This window comes from Haliotis rubra, unplaced genomic scaffold (genome assembly GCF_003918875.1).
Source record: "Haliotis rubra isolate DU_JTF1 unplaced genomic scaffold, ASM391887v1 Scf467, whole genome shotgun sequence".
NCBI lineage: Eukaryota > Metazoa > Mollusca > Gastropoda > Lepetellida > Haliotidae > Haliotis > Haliotis rubra.
This window is the reverse complement of record NW_025767154.1, coordinates 201906-226639: the sequence shown is the minus strand read 5'-3', so window position 1 is coordinate 226639 and position 24734 is coordinate 201906. Positions and strand designations below refer to the sequence as shown.

The 24734-nt window shown below is 41.1% G+C and overlaps 1 protein-coding gene across 6 annotated transcripts in view; it reads left to right on the top strand.

The window, feature by feature from the left end:
• Positions 1-24734, top strand: part of LOC124290481 (MAP kinase-activating death domain protein-like) — a 152847-nt gene that overhangs the window by 74870 nt on the left and 53243 nt on the right. For all 6 annotated transcript variants that reach the window (XM_046727191.1, XM_046727190.1, XM_046727189.1 and 3 more), the window contains exons 12-13: positions 10882-11087; positions 11937-11998. In XM_046727191.1, the coding sequence (XP_046583147.1) occupies positions 10882-11087; positions 11937-11998 (268 nt within the window). The remainder of the gene's footprint in view (positions 1-10881; positions 11088-11936; positions 11999-24734) is intronic.

Here is a 24734-nt window from a genome sequence, read left to right as displayed (position 1 = left end):
TGTGTTTGTTTACATCACGGAAATAAACACATTCATTTCGTGGGGGTTTTATGGGACGCTCAAGGTGAAATGCTCGCTCTTCTTCTTTTTCACATAGAATATGAAAGCCACCATTTTGGTTTCTCTACGATTGATTTTAGCGATCCTAAGTTGGTCATGAGCAACTTAGACTTTGGATCTTAACTTTACGATTGACTTGGGTACGATTGGTTAGTGAAACGGTATCCCAATCTTAACGTCACGCTAAGATTGGGAATTTAGGGGTTTACGATTGGCATAGGGCTAAGATCGGTTAGTGGAACGGCACCCAGGACATAGGTCCTGTAAGTTTCAGATGTCTGTCTGACACACTGAAAATTCACAGGACCCATAGAATAAAATTAATCACACCTTTCAGATTTAACATTTCTTATAATTGGCATTGCAATTATTAACAAACATAAGATTTAAACAGCAAACAAGTGTCACATGTCAAATATAACAACTTCAGTCAAAGTCATTGTGAAATATACAGTCAGACACTGGGGCCGGCGGGTTGTAGACGTCTATCAGACCGTTGGTGAATCTGCCGGATTTGTCAGAGGGTCAGACACTATTCGTAAACACTGCCATGTCTGATGCTATTAAAAAGGCCATGTTGAATGCTTTGAAGAATTCGCAAACAGACTTGGAAAGAATGTTTCTTTCCACGATGGTTGCACAGAAGAGGATCCAAGAGTTAATATCAGATCAAATTTGTTCCTTTCTTCAGCATAGCATACTTTGCTAAGTTTAATTACGAATACTCAGTGGCTGAACCTCTCCCCAAAGCCCTTGCTACATCAACCCGGGGGTACCCAGGGGGGTTGTATTGGTCATGTGAATAAAAAAGTGGTTCAAGACTCTAATTTCTATAGATCAAATGCTGATTAACACTGTACAAATGATCAACATGTACAGACAGCAGATGCATTGAACTGCCGAACTCAATTTAGAAGTCTATTATCTGGTATTCAGAAAGCTAAGGAAAGAATGTTCACATCAGCAAAGAGGAACAAGTCCTCCAATTTTGCCCAGACCCCATAGTAAAGTCAAGGGATCAACCTTCATTTTCGCCGATAGAGGTCAGGTTTTACACAACTGGAACATTAACTCCTGAACTGTTCAAGTGCAACCTTCAACTGTGGGTTACAGACCAATGTTAAGGGAGGAACTGCCCTGAACAGTAGATCCTCAAAGGAGAGTTTATTCAGAGATTTTTCTGTCAAAGTTGTCAGAAGCTATAAAGCAGTAGAGATCATTCAACCAGAGTTTTATTCTCCAATCTTCCTGGTACCAAAGAAGAATGCAATCAAGAAATTCTGACAAATTTGCAACATGGATGATTTCAACAAGAAGTATCTTCAACAACCAGAGAAGTTCAAGGTGCTCCATGTTCCAGAGTTGAGGCAACTGATGAGGCCAAATGATTTTCGTGCAGGCATAGATCTTCAAGATGTGTATCCCATCTCCATTCAACAAGGATCTAGAAAGTGTGTGTGGTTCATGTACTAAGTTCAACATTACCAATGGAGGGTACTTCCTGTGGAATATCTACAGCCCTATGTTGTTTACACAGGTAACCAAACCCAGTGGCTCATTTTCATTACAAGTGGAGCTGTTGCTCATCAATGAACAGAGCTACTCAAACATCAGTTTAACTTCATTCATCACTGATCATCAACATGCTTTGCATGAGACCGAATGAGAAGACACTTTAACATTGCAGCTAAAAATGCATTTCAACAAAACAAATGGTGCAGTAATCGCAGCTATGCGATGTGTGTACTGGTTAGCAAAAGAGGGGATTTCCACTGTGAAATACGATTCTTTGTTGAAGTTTTGTCAACTTCAAGGTTGTGATAAACTTTCGAGTTTAGATTCAGGAAAAACTGCATCATACACTTCATGGATGGCAGCTGAAGAGATGCAGCATGCAATTACAAATGTAATTAAATCAGATGTTGACAAACAAGTATCTGAACCGGATGGTTGTGCTGTATTAATAGACAAAAATACTGACATTACAGTTTGCAAAAAACTTGTGATCTATGCCAGAATTGTTGACAGAAATATGTGTCGACACACACGCTTTCTTCGAAACATCCGTATTAAGGAAGCCAGTGTCACATCATCTGTGGTGTTTGAGAAACCTAAAGATTTTCTCTCTACAAGAGATATTGAACTGAATAAAATTCATAGTTTCGGCAGTGAAGATGCATCTCTCATGGTCGGAAAAAAGCAGGGTGTTGCAACTTTTTTGAAGAAAGAGAATCCACATTTACTGGCTGTTCATTGTTTTGCACATAGACTGGCTTTGTGTACATCAAGATCTGCAGAAGGTGTACCATATATGTGCAATGTATTTGAGAAGACACTGACAGAACTCATATCCTATTTCAAGAGATCTACCAAACGTCTACTTCAGCTCAAGGCCATACAAAATGTACTAGAAGCAGAGGAAGTGAAATTGAAGGAAGTCCAGTAAATTCAATGATTTTTCCTTATCCTGACTCATGCTCTTTTGCTTGTCTTCTTCTTCTTCTAACATAGTGGAACACTTGTATCTCCCTAATTGAAGCTCCCTTCAATGTAAAAAATCACTAATTAGTACTCAGCACGAAGTTACCTCCCTTCCACAAGCTGCTGAACGAGGGCTTGCACCTCCACCCATGTGCCTCACTCTTCTCCTTCTTCCAGTGAGCTGGATCGTGGGAGCACCTGTGTCTCCGACACACTATATCCTTTGATTATATTTAGTTAGTTACCCTCGTATAGACATCTATAGAGGTTTAGCTAGTATCCTTCAACAATTATATATTGATATTTAGTCGTGTTTCTACTGTTTATTCATGGGACCGTGTTTGTTTCCAGTGGATTACGCTTGATAAAAATTCTGTTCTGTTGCAGATTACGCTTTTTATTCTGCTGCTGATCTGCATTTAATATGCCCTAGTTGTACTGCGCCATGTTCATTTTATTCACGCTGCAGTTGCGGTACTAATTTATCCATTTCTGCCTTTTAATAAATAATTACTTTGGCGCTTGAGACGCCGCAGCAGATAGGTCGCTGATGCAGAGTCTAGCCATGACTGATACACCTGAACCCTCGCCAGTCTACTGCTGTTGGTCGACCCCGCCCCCGCCTGGTGTTCCGCTAGAGTGCTGGAGAGGCGTGGACGTAGTCCGCCGCCTCCAAGAAGCGCCCTGCTTCCCAGACATCCCATCGCCGCAGCCGAAGACTAGAGTTTTTCTACTGCATCTCAACGCCACCTCTGAGGGGAAATCAACGGTCTACTTGAACTTTCTCAGCCGAGATTGTTCCGCCGCGAGATTTGGGCCTGTATGATGATCAGCCGATCATCATACCTGATGTACATCAAAGAATGACCGATGTCGGCAACAGTGATGTCAGCGCAGATCAACATGCAGCCTGATGTACCAACGATGATATTCTATGATCTTCCTGAGGGTCCTGCCGCTACTTAACACTAACGCAGACTTCGCACCCCCAGGGCAGCCAGCCGACCTCTGAGGGGAAATCAGCTGTCTACTAGGACTTTCTCAACCGAGATTGTTCCAGCCGCTGAATCTGGGCCTCTACGATGATCAGCTGATCATCATCCCCGACGACGCCACAAGAAGCTTACCGGAGATCTACAGTGACATCAGCAGAGACGCCATGCAGCCTGATGTCTCTACACTGACGCCAGACGACTTCCTGAGGGTCCCGCCAACATCGCAGAGAGGGCACCGACTAATTCGTCGCGAGACCATCCCAGATGAACTGTTGCGCAAATCATGATCATGATGGAGGGCCACCACAGACTGGGAAGCAGCCAGCCCAAGGCCTTCGAAGGTTCCAACGCAGACGACACCCCAGAGGCACCCCCCATCAGCGCTGTAGCAGCCACGACGGAAGCCACCTTCGAAGGAAGTCGCAGACCACCTCCACGGCGACCCAGATGTACAGCCAGCGGCTGGCCGCTCGCTAGCGGATAGATCATCACCTTCCTCGCTTCATCCCTAGATGCGGACTCAGACCGCCAGACTCACTCAAAAAGCCTTCGAAGAGTCAAATCGCCGCTTCCCCAGGACCGACGCGAGAGGAAGCTAAAGGCTCAGCTAAGGCCTTCGCGAAGGACACCTGACTACACGAGCTTCTCGCGAAAGCTATCAACATTCTCCCTCACAGGTCTCCTCCGAAGGTCAACCCATAGACGAAGTTCACCAACACGATCTCCGCGCGCTACCGCTAACCGCTACCTCAGACATCACCACACAAGTCTGCACACAAGTCTACAGTCAGGTCTCCCCGAAAGGCCACCCGACATAGAGATAGAAATACACAGTCCACCATCAGAAGAGCATCAACCTCTCATCAGTGATGTTGGGATAGAAAATGATGGAGGCATCATTTTCTCAGACGCTGAGATACGATATTGGATGGTAAACAACCTAGATCTCTCTTCACCTTCCAAGAGTGGCAACTCGGCGCAGACATACCTGATAAAGGAAGACGAGGCAGACGCCATCACCTTACCTCCAATCGACTCGGGATTGCCGCGGTGCCACAGTATGTAGACACAGCCTACCATAAAGCCATAACAGTTCAAGCGCCAGAGGCGCATGTTATTTGCATTAATAGATCTAGAACGATCAATGAGATTCTTATCACCAGATTTCGCGGACACGACTTCTGAAGATGATAGGATGATCTACTCGGCTCTACTTATGCAGAACCAGCAAGAACCACACCCTGTATGAAGCTAACGCCATCTATATTGATCGGTTTCTAGACACTTCGCTAAGGAAGTCCCAGGCCACCTCCGGCGAAGGAGCTAAGCAGCCTCACCAGTTACAAGGAACGCCACGAGGAGTAGCGCTTCACCGACCCCCACATATTGCTGAGCGGCGAAAACAAAACACTCACTCACTCACTCCTGTTGAACACAGAGGTCGGATCAAGGAAGCAAGCCATATATAATATATATACTGATCGGGCTCTGACTCAATACCTTTGGCGAAGGTCGGGCTAAGTGGCTCCAAGTCTAATTCCACACAGGAAATCTAGATTGATACTTCGAGAGCTTCACAAAATCTCCTCAAGGCCCACCGAGGAATTCTCCTCCAAGGTCTCCATATATTAGCCACCACTCGGCATATATAGCTACTTTCGTCCAGTCCGTTCAAGACATCGCGATAAGTTGTCTATCAACTGTATGCCATATGCCGCCTATAAGCCTACGCTAAGACAATTGCACAGGCTATTTACAACACAGAACGCCGCTATATTAATTAATCAACGACGCTGCATAGATCTTCACAGAAATCAACTTTTCCGTATAGATTGCTAGAATATGCAATCCCGACTACGACACGATTATCTACATGCGACTATTACGCAGATCTGCAGACAATTCAATATCGAATTGAACAGCAGCCTTGTTACAGCGGAAGTATAACTCATAATCGCCAAAGTTTCTGAGAAGAAATATGTACAACAAGTTCAGCTTTTAATTCTACAATTATGACGATACATTCATGTATACAGCTCCACAAGCTGACGACAACTTGCAAGTTTATTGTACCTTTATATAAGAAAGTCGGAATTATATTCAAAACTGAACTTACTTTCAATTACATAGCCAGGAAAAATAACCTACCCAGCATTAATATTACAGAGCGAGGTATTTCACCGGAGGTTTCGCTACTACCTTTAACCCTCAAACACGTGGTCACTCGGGTAACTTCGAAGCTACGTGAAGACCGACGATTATGCTAATATCAACGACGCAAGATTTTTATACAAGGTTTTTTCCCTGCTACACCGGGTGACATCACAGCTGGTATTCTACAGAATCAAAATGCCTTGTTCTGATTGGACCGCTTGGACAACGACTCCACGCAGAGGTCGCATCTTTAGTTCACAGGTCAACACTTTACGCTACAAGTGACAACTATATATCAGTGAATCCAGCAAGCCTCCTTACAGTCCAGTTAATCTTGAACCTTCATGATTGGGCTGCTTTCTTCAGGTTATAGACCTCCCCGTCAAGTTAGGGACGAGGGCACGTGCAGTCAGGCAATTTTACATATACTTCAACGAGGGACAGACACACCTGGTTGTGCACCTACATCGCCAAGGACTTTGCGAGCGAATAACCTAGACGACGGGATACAAGTGGATCTTAAATCCACAGCCGCCTCAGACTACAGCTGGAATTTCTATAATCAAGCTACTAACACAACTAGATGGTTAGTAAACCTTACTTTAAACTTTCTGATTGGAGAATTAAAACGGAAGTTTCACCCCTCCAACTTGGGATCTGAATATAGTGCTCCAACACCTCACAAGTGAGGTTTATGAACACGCCTGGATGACATACTTGGACTTCATGATACGATGATTCTATCACGCGATGGCCAGCAAGAGCACTGTAAATTTATCTCCACCGAACCAAACAGAAGGGAATAATACAACAGATTATTTCCTCTATCATCAACTTACTATGAGAATGAAATCTCAATGCACTATATCTCCGCTTTGGATCAGAACTGTCATACTACGTGCATACAAAGACGGATGGACCCAATCCGACCCTCCATGAGCTTTTAATACTCATGATATTAGAGCTAACTTCTGCATTGATCTACACAATGCTATTTGAAATAATGGAGGGTTTATTTTCTGAGATCCGATATGGTGATTGCCAACCATTATCTGAGAGATATCATCACCGAGGACGTCTCAGGTATCCACCAATTCGATCCCATGGTCCTCGCACAACAGTTGACAGTTCCTCGGAGAAGATAAGTCAATCTTACAGATTTCTACTTATCTTATAACAGTACTAAATAGCTACATGCTATATATAATTTGCTTAAGTTCTTTTTATCATCACAGTACTATGATTATTACATCATACAATATATAAGTTAACAACTCTACAGAGTTGGTTATTATATATTTACCTTAACTTAATTATATCTTAAGCATAGTACTATACTCAGATTGTAAAAATATATAAGCTAACAAACTCTACAGAGTTTGGGCTATTATATAGGTAGCTTAAGCTTATTCATATCTTAAGCTCAATACTATGTTTATATCATATAAGTATATTAGCTAACAAACTCCTAAAGAGTTTTTAAGCTATTTGGCTTAAGTCTCATCATATCTTAAGCAATATGGTTACATTATAACATGTATTAGCTAACAAACTCTACGGAGTTTTTTGCTATATGTAACTTAAGCTTATTCATATCTTAAACGCAGTACTATGTTTATATCATATAGGTATTTTAGCTATCAAAACTCTATGAGAGTTTTTTGCTATTATATATTTGGCTTAAGTTTCATCATAATTTAAGCTTTATGGTTACATTATAATTTGTATTAGCTAACAAACTCTACGGAGTTTTTGCTATTATATATGTAGCTTAAGTTTCCTTCAAATCTTAAGCTCAATACTATGTTTATATCATATAAGTATATTAGCTAACAAACTCTACGGAGTTTTTGCTATTATATATGTAGCTTAAAGTTTCCTTCAAAGCTCAATACTATGTTTATATCATATAAGTATATTAGCTAACAAACTCTACGGAGTTTTTGCTATTATATATGTAGCTTAAGGTTTCCTTCATAAACTCAATACTAGGTTTATATCATATAAGTATTTTAGCTAACAAACTCTAAAGGGTTTTTTAGCTATTATACAATTAGCTTAAGTTTCATCATATCTTAAGCAGTATGGTTACATTATAAAATGTATTAGCTAACAAAACTCCACAGAGTTTTGCTATTATATATATAGCTTAAGTTTAATTATATCTTAAGCTCAGTACTATGGTTATAACATAAAAGTATATTAGTTAATAAACTCTAAGGAGTTTTTTGCTACATACATTTAGCTTAAGTCTAATCTTATCTTAAGCTTAGTACTATGGTTACATTATTAATCTATAAGCTAATAAACTCTACAGAGTTTTGGCTATTATATATGTAGCTTAAGTTAATTATATCTTAAGCACAGTACTATACTCATATTGTAAAAATATATTAGCTAACAAACTCTACAGAGTTTTGCTATTATATATGTAGCTAAAGCTTATTCATATCTAAAGCTCAGCATTATATCTATATCATATAAGTATATTAACTAACAAACTCTAAAGAGTTTTGCTATTATATAATTAGCTTAAGTTTAATCATATCTTAAGCTTAGTACTATGTTTATATCTTAAAAGAGTATTTTTAGCTAACAAACTCTAAGGAGTTTATACTAGCATATTAACAAGCTTAAGTCTATTAGTCTTAAGCATTGTATTAATGTTATATATACTTTATCATAATAAGTACTTTGTAATAACCTTTATATGGCAGCTGATAAGTTAGCAGCAGGAATTCATCAGTTCAGTACCTTTATGAAGTTCCCATAGGGTTATTACAATCATCACAGTTCAAATCACTAATTATTAAAATCCAAAGTATTATATATTTCCCACCTCCCTTTCCGTCGGAGTCTACAAGCAAAAAGAGCATGAGTCAGGATAAGGAAAAATATGTAATTTTTAGAGTAAAATTGATATTTTATACTTATCCTGACTCATGAGGTAAGCCCTCCCATCCTCCCCACATAACACTTTGGATTTCCCTGTAAATTCAAATGTTGGGCTCAGTATATGAGGAGAGAGTGAGGCACATGGGTGGAGGTGGCGCCCTCGTTCCCGCGCTTGTGGAAGGGAGGTAACTCGTGCTGAGTACTAATTAGTGATTTTACATTGAAGGGAGCTTCAATTAGGGAGATACAAGTGTTCCACTATGTTCGCAAGAAGAAGAAGACAAGCAAAAAGAGCATGAGTCAGGATAAGTATAAAATATCAATTTTACTCTAATAAATTCAATGGTTTGCATTCTACAATGCACTCCATGCAATATGCCTGGCCTGGAAGCCGCTTGTTACTTATTTCAAGGCTATTCAAAAACCAAGTGACACAGAGAAGAACTTCTTGAAAACAGTGACTGATGTGAGATTTCTGTCAGTGATGCACATGACTTATTCAAGACAACCTTACTGAAGACCAGAGCTCTTTCAACTTCACGTATGGAACACATCATGAACTGTCTTATCAGAAGAGGATATTCAGCGAGAGCAGACAAGGATGGCTCTTTAGCTCTCAAAACATCTACTAAAAGTCTCTATGATGATAAATGGAAGAATTTTTACCAGTTTGCAAGATTGAAGGCTACTCATCCTCAAGTTGCAGAATATTTATGTTATCTGAGAAGTACAAGACATCTCACACATTCTGCATCAGCTATTTATTTAGCAGCTAATACTTCAGTTTTGACGATGGATAGAGGAGTTAAATTTACTTTGGTTCTAGAACTCACCGCCCTTTGGAGGTCTCATAGACTAGAAGATCATCAGAAGTAACTTAGAGCACTGGCAGGGGACTTAAATTTAGCCCTTCAACATCTGACCAGTAGTGTTTATGAACCTCAGTAAGCCTTCAGCTAGCAGACATTGACATTTCAACTCTCTTTCTCCTGGTGGTGCAATGGGGTACCCTGGTGGTTTAAGTGTTCGCACGTCACGCTGAAGATACGGTTTCGATTCATCACATGGGTACAATGTGTGAAGCCCATTTCTGGTGTCCTCTGCCGTGATATTGCTGGAATATTGTAAGTGGCGTAAAACTAAACTCACTATTTCTCCTGGCACCAGCTACAGCAGCAGCAACATGCTTCTTTCTGTCTGGGATTAAGATGGGTTTTCATAACATCAACTTCCAGGACAACCTGATAGACAGTTCTGACATCTATTTTAGGAGCAAAAAAGACAGAAGTTTTATCAATGTTCAGTCATAACTCTTTGCACATACCTGAAAAGAAAAGCTTTAAGAAGGACGAAGTTCAAGAGGTTATTCATACCACTATCACCCAACTCATCTACAGAAAATATTATTTTGGGTGAGAGCAGTATTTCTGAGAGCCTACAAAAAGGCTGGACTCCTACGGCATCCAATCCACATGAAGTGAGAGCCCTAGCATCCACTCTCACTTGATGGCAACTTCTCCATCACATCCATTATGGAAGGATGTTTCTGGAAGTCTGGCACTGTCTTTGCCAACCACAGTTACTGTCCCATAAACCAACAACTGAGAATCCATTTCCCCTGTTTACTATGTAATTTAGAGCATGAGTGATAAGATTCAGTTAAGTTTACGACCTATTCCTAACATATATGTGTCATCTTAAGGCACAAGCAAGAATCCACAAAATCTCTATGATTTACTTCTTTAGTTCCAAAAGAGGGGCTACCCTGTTTTCATCAAGATAAAAGAAGATTTGAAGTTCCCAAAGGATTATATGAACAGTACATGAATTCAAAATTAGGTGGCTAACCACCTACTGATTGCTTCAAGCAGAAAGTATGAGTCAGGATAAGTTAAAATATGTATCAAAATATTATTTCATACTTATCCGAACTCATACGGTGAAGTACCACACCAACCATCCCACTACATTTTATTTAACTATTTAGAATTACGAAAATGGAGAGAGTAACAGTCACTGGCTGGTCATGTGGGAGGCCGGTACGCATGCATTGTGGTAGGGTGTCTTTGGTGAGATGTTTTTAATATTCTTGGGGAACATGACACAGAATGTTTCCACTGTATCTTGGGTTATGGGAGAGATAAAAGTAAATAGTATGAGTCAGTATAAGTATAAAATGATAATTTTTACTCTAAAAAATAGAATATACGAATCAAGCCATCAGGTTATGTCAGCTACAGAGCCTTGTGGCTAAAATTTTGTAGTGCATTTGCATTTGAATTTTGCTCTTCTTCAGCATTTCTTCCTGAGAATCAAGTGTTGGCTGTAGATGAGTCAAAAGTATTCTGCCCCCCCAACAAGTTGCACGTCCCTGAGACAACAACAACAACCAGTGACTCAGCTTTGTCTCTCCCAGACAGTGATCTCAGTTCCTCAGAATCCTCAAGTCCTACCTACAGCCATGGCTCACCTCCACGAGACAGGAACAGCAAGGATATAGAGGTCAGTAACTTAATTGTAGAATTAACAAAAAAGATAGTAACATATTTTATAGTGGTGTGACGATTCATCGATACGCATCGATGCATCGATCCATGGGCCACCGATACAGTGAATCGATACAAAGTTTTACATTGTCGTATATCCCGATACAATATTTCAAGTGGGCCACGATACATCGATGTTTAACTTTGAATATTGCCGAATCGCGATATCTGTCAAGAAAAAAGACTTACTTTTGTTTGATGATTAAAATATATGCTCACTTATTTTCACTTCATAAGTACACGTTTTCTCTGAAATTCATGCGTCAATAACAGTGTCAGACATAGCGCTCGCATGTTATTAACTTTAATTATCTCGTTTCTGAATGAACGTTGAAAAACACTGGCGGAATGTGACGGAATACTTTAAAATGTTTTTGTTTTGATCTTAAGGTGTTTTATATTTGGTGTTAGAATTAAAGATTTTAGTATCGTGATACGCATGGTATCGCCGCCCTTATATCGGGATTCGTATCATATCGCAGCATCAGTGCACAATACTTTGGCAGTTCATCGTCGTGACTAAAATTTTAGCATTGTGATGTATCATATAGCAGGTTGTATGCCAATACCAGCACTAATATTTAAACAGGCCTAATGAAACTCAGTACATAAGATCTCTTGGGGCTTTCTTAATCACAGGAACCTTACCGTGACCTCTATGTAAGGTCAGGGCCACTAAGAGGTCACATTTTGAAACATGGCTCAAAACTGTTTGTTATTGCTGTGTCTAATGTCAATGTGTCTAATAATATGTGTGTTGAAAGGATTATTTTGTATGCCGTTAAATTTGTGTCTTAAATTTCAGGACGAAAACACAGTTTTCCGCTATGATTCCGGTAATGTAACTGCCACCAGTCACTCACACAGGTGAGATTGTGCTGTCATAATCATAAAACAGTGTTATTTTTCCTTATCCTGACTCATGCTCTTTTGCTTGTCTCCTTCCTCTTGCGAACATAGTGGAAACACTTGTATCTCCCTAATTGAAGTTCCCTTCAATGTAAAATCACTAATTAGCACTCACCACGAGTTACCTCCCTTCCACAAGCTCGGGAACGAGGGCGCCACCTCTACCCATGTGCCTCACTCTCTCCTTCTTCGCCCAGTGAGCTGGACGTGAGAGCGCCTGTGTCTCCCGACACTATATCCTTTGATTTATATTTAGTTAGTTACCTCGTATAGACATCTATAGAGGTTTAGCTAGTATCCTTCAACGATTATATATTGATATTTAATCGTTTTTCTACAGTTTATTCACGGGACGCCGTGTTTGTTTCAGTGTATTACGTTGATAAAAATTCTGTACTATTGCAGATTACGTTTTTTATTCTGCTGCTGATCCGCCTTAGTTGTATTGCGCCATGTTCATTTTATTCACGTTGCAGTTGCGGTACTAATTTATCCAATTCTACCCTTTATTAATATTTACTTTGCGTTTGAGACGCGCAGCAGATAGGTCGCGTATGCAGAGTCTAGTATTACTGATACATCCCATCGTCGCAGCCGAAGACTAGAGGGTTTCTACTACATCTCAACAGCCGAGTATGATGATCAGCCGATCATCATACCTGATGTACATCAAAAGAATGACCGATGTCGGCAACAGTGATGTCAGCGCAGATCAGCATGCAGCCTGATGTACCAACGCTGATATTCGATGATCTTCCTGAGGGTCCCATCGCTACCAACACTCAACGCAGACGTCGCACACCCAGGGCAGCATCGACCTCTGAGGGGAAATCAACGAAGTCTACTAGGACTTTCTCAACCGAGATTGTTCCAGCCGATGACCTGGACCTCTACGATGATCAGCCGATCATCATCCCCGACGTACGCCACAAGAAGCGACCGGTGACAGCTACAATGACATCAGCAGAGATCACCATGCAGCCTGATGCCTCTACACAGATGTCGGACGATTTTCCTGTGGACCCCTCCATTAACACCGCAGATAAGGCACCGACGACCTGGTCGCAGACCATCCCTGAGGACCTCATACGGCAAATTATGACCATGATGGAGGACCGCTACAGACTGCAGTAGCAGGGACCGAGCCTTCGCGAAGGCTCCAACGTAGACAGCACCCCAGAGGCACCCCCCGTCAACGTAGCAGCCAGGACGATGTCACCTTCGTGAAGGAAGTCACGGACCACCTTGATGAAGGACCTAGATGTACAGCCTTCGCTAAGGCGGGATAGATCATCGCCTTCTTCGGTTTCATCCCTAGATGTGGATTCGGACCATCAGACATCACGGAAGCCTTCGCGAAGGTCATATTGTCGCTCTCGGACCGACGAGAGGAAGCTTCGCTAAGGCATTCGCTAAGGACACCTGAATCCAGATCATCATCATCTAGAAGGACATCGAGGGACTACACAAAGAGCTTCAGCGGGCTATCAACGCTCTCCTCACAAGTTCCTCGAAGATCAACCCATAGACAAGTTGATCATCGATATCAAGAATAAGAACTACAATCGTAAATTGGTTCAGTTGAATCCATGACGAGACGTGATGTTCTCTGGCCTAAATAGATCTAGAACGATCAATAAGACACTTATCACCAGACTTCGTGAATACCCACTTCTGAAGATAAGATGATCCACTCGCCCTACTTATGCACAACCAGCAAGTCCCAGGTCAGCTCGAGAAGGAGCTAGAGCCTCACCAGCTACAAGGGACATCGCTGAGGAGAAGCGCCACGAATCCCCACATCCTGTTTAACACAGAGGCCGCTCATAAGCAAGCTATATATATATATATATATATATATATATATATATATATATATATGGTCATTTTCAAAATTGGTAGGATTTTCCGTCCGTTCCAAATAAAAAAAAAATCTGTTAACTTAAAAGGATTTTTTTGTGCTAGAAAACATATTTGGAAGTTTACTAGTCAGTAAAAGTGGTATATCATTAGTCTTGTCATTTGGAAATTTATATTTAGCCACATTTTAGGGTCAAAATTGGCAGATTTGCTCTGTCCGGAGGTGACGGTCCTAATATCAATGTTCACAAATAATGTAAATATAAATGCAAATAAACAAACTAATTAATATTATGCCAGTTACCATTGAACAGGCATACTCAAACTGCATTTAATTTTTTTTTTAACTTAAAAAGTTTTTTTCTACAAATTGTAACATGCTTGTCCTGTCATTTTGTGTCCTGACCGTTACCAGTGTATGAAATTCCTGCAATAATTTCCCCTTGGAGCTGGATTGTAATACTACTACCTGTGTGTGCTTGAGCTAGCCCCTGTGCATGTGACAGCAAATGAAATAATGAAATTCAACACATTTTGCAGAAAATTGACACCATCAAATAAGTACAAATGTTATGTGTCAACCTTAATTGTCCAGACCGTTACCAATGTATTTTGTGTCAAATATATCTCTTTGTTTTTTTACATTTCAATGGATATGTTGCCCAGAAATGGAAGAGGTGGAAGGAATGTCCTTTGAAATCTTTTAGGGATCATTCATTTTTATATTTTAGATTTACTTACAAATTGTCTTGACCGTTACTGTCCAAACCATTACCACTCTGCAAAGTAACGGTTTGGACAGTCCTTGTAACGGTCTGGACAAAATGATTTGTATTTCAAAAAGTTGTTCAATACTATTTGAAATATAACAAATTTATAATAACTTTAAGGGTTAAGATAAGTTTAAGCATGGAATTTTTCTGTTCAAAGGAGTTTTGATGTAGTATCATAAAAAACACAGTCTCTGGTAACGGTTTGGACAAATAATAGTAACGGTCTGGACATATCTTTAATAAATTTCAATTTTAAAGAATATGTTCCATGGTGTGATCATAATTTTTTATTTACTTATCTATCTGCTTTAAACAATAAAAACCAAAACGAATTTATCACGTTAAGTTTCTATTTTCTATAAGATCTATAGTCTTTATAAATTAAAGGTAACGGTTAGGACATCTATGGTAACAGTATTCCAACCTTTAAAGATTTTTTGGGTGGAAACTGTTTTAACTTTAACTGTGAGATATGTAAGGCTACCATTTACTTTGAATATTTGCTAGGTGCTAATATGTTGGCCAAACCTTTGTATTTGATAAATATATGTTACCATCTCACGATTAACAAAAAGTAAAGGTATCCGAGTGAATGAAAGAAGTATATTTCGTGGAGACTAATATTGCACCATAATATCAACAGCAAAATGACATCTATTCAGTGGCCTGTGTAGCATGATCATGCCTACAGTATCATAGTTGTTGCAGTACCTTTCAGAATTTAATCTTTTGCAACTTTTTAGAGGGATAACATTTGTTTGTTACACTGATGTCCTGACCGTTACCAATAATGTCACAACCGTTACTATTCATTCAATTTTTGTTCCTCAACTGCACTCTTCTTTAGATTATAAGTAATTTTCAACCTAGACAGCTGTGTTTTTCTATTCTTTAGAAGCTACAGCTTGTTTTTATTCAAAAGCCTAAATTCATTCACAAGTTTCATATTGATATAACAAATGTCCAAACCGTTACCACAGCATGGAAGAAAACATGACATATTCGTTACAAGTTAAAATTTCTAATACACATTTCACTGTCTGTCCAAAATCGGGTTAGCAGTTGAAGTAAATAATATATTTTTTTCCTTTCATGTTACCTGTTTCTATGTTGAATTAAATTGTTTAAGGTTTATGTCCAGCCCGTTACCATTCCTGTCCAAACCGTTACCACTATTGTCCTAACCGTTACAGGTGTTAATTGACTGCTTTAATTAATTCATGATAATACGTGAAACACTCCTCTTTATGCTGGTGTCATCTAAAGATGTCCTGGGCTTAGTAGCTGATGTGATTTTAAGATAATATTACCTGCGGAAAGCTATATGCATAATAATCTTTTAGAAAAATGCAATTATTTTGTGGTAAATAAATGAAAGATACAAAATAATACTTTCAAAAATAATGATAATAGTTTTTACCTTCAAGTTTGATTAAGTCGGTGTAAAAGCTATTTATGCCATCTTTAAAAGATTTTTTATGAATTATATTTTTAAATCCTTATTCTGATTAAGAAGTGGTAACGGTCAGGACTTTCCCTCACCCTATTAATTACTTATGTATCAATTAAAAGGCCAATTAGTAAATTTGAGCCTGCATGTTTGTATTATTGAATAATTAAGTATTTGAGATTTCATTTGAATAAAACCTAAATCAATTTTCATGTGTTTGATTTTACTGTAATAAAGAATTGAAAATCCTACCAATTTTGAAAATGACCCATATATATATATACTAATCGGGCTTTGACTCGATACCTTTGCGAAGGTCGCGAAGGCTAAGTGGCTGCAAGTCTACTTCACCCAGAAAATCTAGAAGGGATACTTCGAGAACTTCGCGAAGTCTCCGGCATTCACCGAGGAAGTTTCCTCCAAGGTCTCCATATACTAGCCACTCGTCATATATAGCTACTCGTCAGTCCATTCAACACATCGCATAAGTTGTCTATCAACTGTATGCCAGATGTCGTCTATAAGCCTACGCGAAGACAATTGCACAGGCTATTTACAACACGCTGTCGCTGTATTATTTAGTCAACGACGTTTCATAGATCTTCACAGAAATCAACTATTCCGTGATAAATTGCTAGAATATGCAATCCCGGACGACGATATGATTATCTACATGCGTGACCATTACGCATATCTGCAGACAATTCAATATCGAAATTGAACAGCAGTCTTGTTACAGCGAGTATAACTCTTAATCGTCAACGTTTCTGAGAAGAAATATGTACAACAAGTTCAGCTTTAATTCTACAATTATGACGATACATTCATGTATACAGTCTACAAGCTGACAACTTGCAAGTTTATTGTACCTTTATATAAGGAAGTCGGAATTATATTCAAAACTGAAGTTACTTTCACGACAGCCAGGAAAATAACCTACCCAGCATTAATATTACAGAGCGAGGTATTTCGCACCGAAGGTTTCGCGAGTTTACCACTAACCCTCGAAACATGTGGTCACTCGGGTAACTTCGGGAAGCTACGGTGAAGACCGACGTTTATGCTAATATCAACAACGGCAAGATTTTATACAAGGTTTATTTTTCCTTATCCTGACTCATGCTCTTTTGCTTGTCTTCTTCTTCTTGCGAACATAGTGGAACACTTGTATCTCCTTATTTGAAGCTCCCTTCAAAATAAAATCACTAATTGGTACTCACCAAGAGTTGCTCCCCTTTGTTTCCCCTGGCGGGAAAGGTGTCGCCACCCTCTGGCCATGTGCTTCACTCTCTCCTTCTTCGCCCAGTGAGCAGGATGTGAGAGCGCCTCGTGTCTCCTACACACCATATCCTTTGATAATCTCTTAGTTTTTACCTCTCTTAGGTTACTATAGAGGTATAGCTAGTATCCTTTACTAATTTGTATTGATTAATTATCGCATTTCTACTGTTTATTCACGTGTATTCGCGGATTGTTCAGCTAGCTTTACGCTGATGAAAATCTGTACGATTTGTAGATTACGCTTTTCTGCCTCTGATCCGCATGTAATATGCCCTAGTTGTTCTACTGCGGTATGCGTTTAATTCACGCTTGCAGTTACTGCATTAATTTATCTCATTCTGCATTTAATAAATATCATCTTTGGCGCCTTAAGACGTGCTGCAGATAGGTCACGCAAACAAGGGCAAAACATGGCAGAGAGTCCAGATATTCCATCCAGTCAGCTGCTAGCGATCGACCCTCTCCCCGCCTGGTGTTCTGCTAGAGACCCCTGCGGCAGAGGAACGTGGGACGCAGTCCGTTACCTCGAAGAAACGACCGGCCTCCCCAGACATCCCGTCATTGCAGACCAAGTCTAAGAGGGCCTCAACGTCGTCTCAACGCAGACTGAGGACCCCCAAGGCAGCGCAGACTTCCAAAGGAAAATCTACGAAGACAACGAGAACTTTCTCAGCCGAGATCGTTCCAGCAGCAGAATTGGGCCTCTACGATGATCAGCCGATAATCATCCCCGACTTACGGCAGAAGAAGCGACCGGTGTCAGCGACTGTGACTTCTGCAGAGATCACCATGCAGCCTGATGCCTCTACACTGACGTCAGACGTTATTGATGTGGACCCCATCGCAGAGAAGACGCCGACGACTTCGTCACAGATCATCCCAGAAGACATGATGCGGCAAATTATGAACATCATGGAGGACCACTACAAACTGCAGAAGCAGGGTCCGAGCCTTCGCGAAGGCTCCAACGTAGACAGCACCCCAGAGGCACCCCCCGTCCAACGTGAGCAGCCAGGACGATGTCACCTTCGCTGGCGAAGTCCCGCACCACCTTGACGAAGGAGCTAGATGTACAGCCTTCGCTGGCCTTCGCTAAGGCGGATAGATCATCACCATCTTCGATTTCATCTCTAGATATGGACTCGACCATCAGACATCACGGAGGCCTTCGCTAAGGTCATATCATCGATCCCCGACCGACGCAAATGAAGCTTCGCGAAGGCATTCGCTAAGGACATATGATTCCAGATCTTCATCATCTAGAAGGACATCGAGGGACTATAGAAGAGCTTCGCGAAGCTATCAACGTCACCTCACAAGTCTCCGAGAAAATCATCCCATAGACGATCTCCACTTCGCTTCATCACCAGGTCGATCACCCGGCAGATCTCCACATAGAGCGCGACAAGTCAACTAGATCGCCACAAGCCTCATCGGACATACAGACAGCTACACGCAGTCCCGGCGAGCATCTACAATTCGCTAATGATGATGGTATTGAGGATGATGGAGGAATCATTTTCTCCGATGCAGAGATACGGTATTGGATGGTCAATAACCTAGATCTCTCATCACCATCTAAAAGTGGCAATACAGCCGCAGACGATTTGATGAAGGAAGACGATCCAGATGCGATCACTCTACCCCGATCGACCCGATCATGGCAGTGCCACAGAATCTAGATGCAGCTTTCCAGAAAGCTACGAAAAGTTCAGACACCACATCTGCCCAACTTTCATGCCAAGAAGTTCTCCACGATAACATGGACTCTTTCTACAAAGCCCAGGACATCGATGAGAACTATAAGATCATCAGCGATGTCAAGAACAAGATTTACAAGATGGATGATCGCAGTTGGCTCATATAGAAACCATGACGAGACGATATGTTCTTTGGGTTAAATAGATCTAGGACGATCAATGAGACTCTTATCACTAGATTCCGGGATTCCACGACGGAAGATGATAGAATGATTTATTCTGCCTTACTTATGCAAAAGAAAGATCAGCAGTTTTAACGGATCATCTTACATCTGTTTCAGCAGCATTGACCTTAGCTCGTCAAAGTCAAGGCCTCCTCGCTTCCTGCAATTGGGGAAAACTTTACAGCCCCACTTTATACAGCCCCCGTGGTCGACAACATCCATCTTTGACGGAGAAATCGACAAAAGTCGCCAAGGAAGTCTCTAAGGATTCCAGGGAAGTCCTTATGATTAAATCGATGGACACACTAGCCAGCGCCATTCGTCAGACTTCACAAAGATACTCAGGCAGATCTAAGTTCACGGGCCTACAAAGAGCAAGAGACAGGAAGATAGCCAGCTCTAGAGGTAAAGATTCTTTTCGGCCGGCCATATGGCAACTATAGAGGAGGATCAGGAAGAGGCAGGACACCCAGAGGTTCCCGCAACTATAGACGCTGAAACACAGGTTCGAACGACTGGAGTCTTCCACCCCAGCCGCTCCAGTACAGCCAGCACAAGTGGGTGGACGCCAACTACACTGGGAAAACTGGGGAATATTGCAAGACCCTTACGCCTCCAACATTCTTCAACACGGATTTCGTATCCCACTACAGGCCAAGCCTCCGCTGACAATCAAACCCCTCAAGTTCGATTTACAAGCTTAACAACTACCAAAGATAAGAGAGGCTGTTTCATCACTCCTATCCAAACAGGCCATAGAAGTAATAGATCAAGCAAACGTCGAACCAGGTTTCTACTCCCCAGTTTTCCTAGTTCCCAAGAAAACTCCACGGAGAAATACAGACTCATCTACAACATGAGCTTTTTCAACAAGAATTATCTACGCAAACCACCGGGTTTCGCATGATACATTTACCTCAGTTACGCCAGATGATTCGTCCTATGGACTACATGGGCAGCATAGATCTACAGGATGCCTACCTGCACATCCCCATTCATCCCGATTCCAGGAAATACCTACGGTTTACTCTAGAAGGGCTACATTACCAGTGGAAAGTAATTCCCATTCGAATATCATCAGCCCCTGGCTATTCACGAGGATAACGAAAACCGATTATCATCTTTCTACATCGTCAAGGGCTACGCAGTGCGTTTTACCTCGACGACGGGATACAGGTAGATCAAGATCCACAGCATCTCAAACTACAGTTAAATTACATCATAAAGCTACTAACACAACTAGGATGGTTAGTAAACTTACGCAAGTCGGACCTAGTACCATCGCAAGACCTGCAGTTCCTAGGTATTCGATTCATCACAAATCGCAACCGTATCGTTGTACCAGAAGACCGTTGGCTCAAGATACAACAGACCATTCCACCAGCTCTACTCTCTCCATTACCACTTCGACAATGGCAGAGCCTACTAGGTCTTCTCACATCAGCCCAAGACATGACTGTCACAGGCAGATTACAGTTACGGCCCCTACAGGTCCTCATCAACGCATCTCTCAACGATGTACAACCATTCAGTCTACCAAACATCTCAGACCTCATCTACTATGGTGGACCAAGAAATCAATGTCTGCGAAGGGATTTGTTTAGCAGAGCAGGAATTCAAAACCCATCTATATGTAGACGCTATTACTCCAAGGTTGGGGAGCTCATCTCACCAACCACACGATATCAGGATTATGGAATCAGCAAGAATGCAAACTCCATATAAACAGTCTAGAAATGAAAGCTGTAATCAACGCCATTCTACATTGGAGCACATTTCTACAAAATGCGCACCTAATGATCCATACAGACAATTCGACAGTGGCGTTCTACATAAACAAGCAAGGCTCAACGAGATCGCTGAACCTTTTGAACCTAAGCTTTCAACTGTTCGATTTAATACAAGATCTAAATCTACATGTCAGAGCAGTTCACATTCCCGGAGCCAGAAATATACTAGCAGACGCTCTCTCTCGGCCTCATCTACCATCACCGACAGAGTGGATGATCAACAGGGAAATATTTGCACAGATAATCAAGCAATTAGGAGCCGCTAATAGACCTTTTCGCCACGCCGATTCAACAATCAGCTACCGACATTCGTGGTCACCAGTCCCAGACCCTCAAGCTTGGGCAACGGATTCTAAGTCTATCATGGAAGGCCTCAATGCGTACGCTTCGTTTCCGCCGCCAGCAATAATACCTCAAGTATTACAGAAAATCAGACAAACACAGAGCCTACAACTCACTTTGGTGGTCGCCTCTACTGGCCGGCCAGAACGTGGTTTCCCATACTAATTCAAGAAATCGGTCAACCAGCACTGGAGCTACCCAAGCGCGCAAAACCTGTTAATTCATCCTCACACCAAACAAGTGCACGGAAACCCAGCAATGTTCCAACTACACGTATGGACTGTATACAAATGTGTTTAAACAAGAGAGGATATTCTGCCAGGGCGGCAAAAGCAGTCACGCTTTGCCTTACGCTACTCAACTCGTGAACTTGTAACGACGACAAGTGGCACAGTTTCAAAAATTATGCAGCAAAGAAAGGTTTTACAGCGAGAGAGGCTTCACAGCCTCAAGTGGCAGACTATTTGTGTTACTGCGCCAAAACAAACATTTAAAAGGTTCAACGATATCAACATATCTTGCCGCTTTAGTTCTGTAATCACCATGAGAACGGGTGTCAAGTTGACAAGATCTCCAGAGTTACTGGCCTTACTACGAGCATTCCGATTGGAGGACCAAAAGCGAAGTTCCACTTCCAGCTTGGGATCTGAATATAGTGTTACAACACCTCACGAGTGAGGTTTATGAACCTTTGGAATCGACAACTTTTGAATTTCTCTCACAGAAAACACTTTTTCTGCTATCTCTAGCCACGGCAGCAAGAATGTCTGAAATTCACTTCTAGATTACGAGAGGATACAGTTTGATGACAATCATAACACAGCACCTCGGACTAAGATGGGATTTCATCGCTAAAAATCAACTGCCAGGTCAACCAGACAGGTTATTCCACATCCCGGCGCTATCCTCTATTCTCGGATCACAAGATACACAAGACTTATCACTGTGTCCAGTAAGAGCGCTCAAAGTTTATTTACGACGATCCAAAACAAGGAGAAGATTTCTCAAACGTTTATTCATCCCCTTATCGCCTACAAATCAAACAGAAGTGTCACGGACCACAATATCTATTTGGATAAGGACTGTCATTCTCCGTGCCTACAAGGCAGCAGGCTTGGACCCACCAACAGCATCAAATCCACATGAGATCAGGGCATTGGCCTCCACCCTCGCCCTTCACGGCAACTGTTCCTTGAACACGATTATGGAAGGATGCTATTGGAAATCTAACATGGTATTTGCTGATCACTACCTGAGAGACATCACTACAGAGAAGATGTCTCTGGCATTCACCATTTCGGACCACTGGTCCTCGCCAGCAACTGACAGTTCCTCGTAGGCGTTAAATATTACCCTCACAAGATTAATATGTATTATATACATACTTATCTAGCTTATAACTCTACGGAGTTTTAGGGCTATGTATATATGTTCAGCTTAAGTTATTCAGCCTTAAGCTTATACTATGATATGTTCAGTTTCAGTGCCTCTATCAGAGTCACTTATATATATATATATATTATATGTATTGTTCAATATATTAATAATGTAATTCCCCTTTAATGGCATTATGTAACCTATGGTTTTTTAATACAGCAAACATCCTAAGTCTAAGCCTTCATGAAGTTCCCGTAGGGGATATTACAGTATATCTATACAAAATCACTAATTATAAATCCAAAGTATTCTGTTACTCCCACCTCCTCGTGTCCGTGAGGATGCTACAAGCAAAGAGCATGAGTCAGGATAAGGAAAAAAATATGTAATTTTGGAGTAAAATTGATATTTTATACTTATCCTGACTCATGAGGTTAGCCCTCCCATCCTCCCCACATAACACTTTGGATTTCCCTGTAAGTTCAAGTGTTGGGCTCGCAAAATCAGGAGAGAGTGGAGCACATGGCCAGAGGGTGGCGACACCTTTCCCGCCAGGGGAAACAAAGGGGAGCAACTCGTGGTGAGTACCAATTAGTGATTTTATTTTGAAGGGAGCTTCAAATAAGGAGATACAAGTGTTCCACTATGTTCGCAAGAAGAAGAAGACAAGCAAAAGAGCATGAGTCAGGATAAGTATAAAATATCAATTTTACTCCAAAAAATTACATTTTTCCTACTACACCGGTGACATCACAGCGCGGGTATTATACAGAATCAAAATGCCTTCTTCTGATTGGACCGCGATGGACAACGCCCTACGTAGAGGTCGATCTTAGTTCACAGTGCAAGACTTACGTCACAAGTGACAACTATATATCAGTGAACGAGCAAGCTTCCTTACAGTCCAGTTAACCTGAACCTTCATGATTAGGCTGCTTTCTTCAGGTTAGAGACCTCCCCTGTCAAGTTAAGACGAGGGCACGGCAGTCAGGCGATTTTTCATAAAGTTCACGAGGACAGACACACCTGGTTGTGAACCTACGTCGTCAAGGACTTCGCAGCGAATTACCTAGACGACGGGATACAAGTGGATCTAAATCCACAGCGTCTCAGACTACAGCTGAATTTCATCATCAAGCTACTAACACAACTAGATGGTTAGTAACCTACTTAAGCTTTCTGATTGGAGAATTAAAACGGAAGTTTCACACTCCAACTTGGGGGATCTGAATATAGTGCTCCAACACCTCACAAGTGAGGTTTATGAACACGCCTGGATGACATACTTGGGCTCCATGATACGATGATTCTATCACGATGGCCAGCAAGAGCACTGTAAATTTATCTCCACCGAACCAAACAGGAAGGGAAAATGCAACAGATTATTTCCTCTATCATCAACTTAGGCAGAATGAAGTCTCACGTACTATATCTCCGTTTGGATCAGAACTGTCATACTATGTGCATACAAGACGGATGGACCCAATCCGACCCTCCATGAGCTTTTAATACTCATGATATTAGAGCGTTAACTTCTACAATTGATCTACACTATGTTATTTGGAATAATGGAGGGTTTATTTCTGGAGATCCGATATGGTGGTTGCCAACCATTATCTGAGAGATATCACCACTGAGGACATCTCAGGTATCCACCAATTCGATCCCATGGTCCTCGCACAACAATTGACAGTTCCTCGGAGAAGATAAGTCAATTTTACAGTTTTCTACTTATCTTATAACAGTACTAAATAGCTACATGCTATTTTGCTTAAGTTCCTTTTATCATCACAGTACTATGATTATTACATCATACAATATATAAGTTAACAACTCTACAGAGTTTGTTATTATATATTTACCTTAAGTTAATCATATCTATTAAGAGTAGTACTAT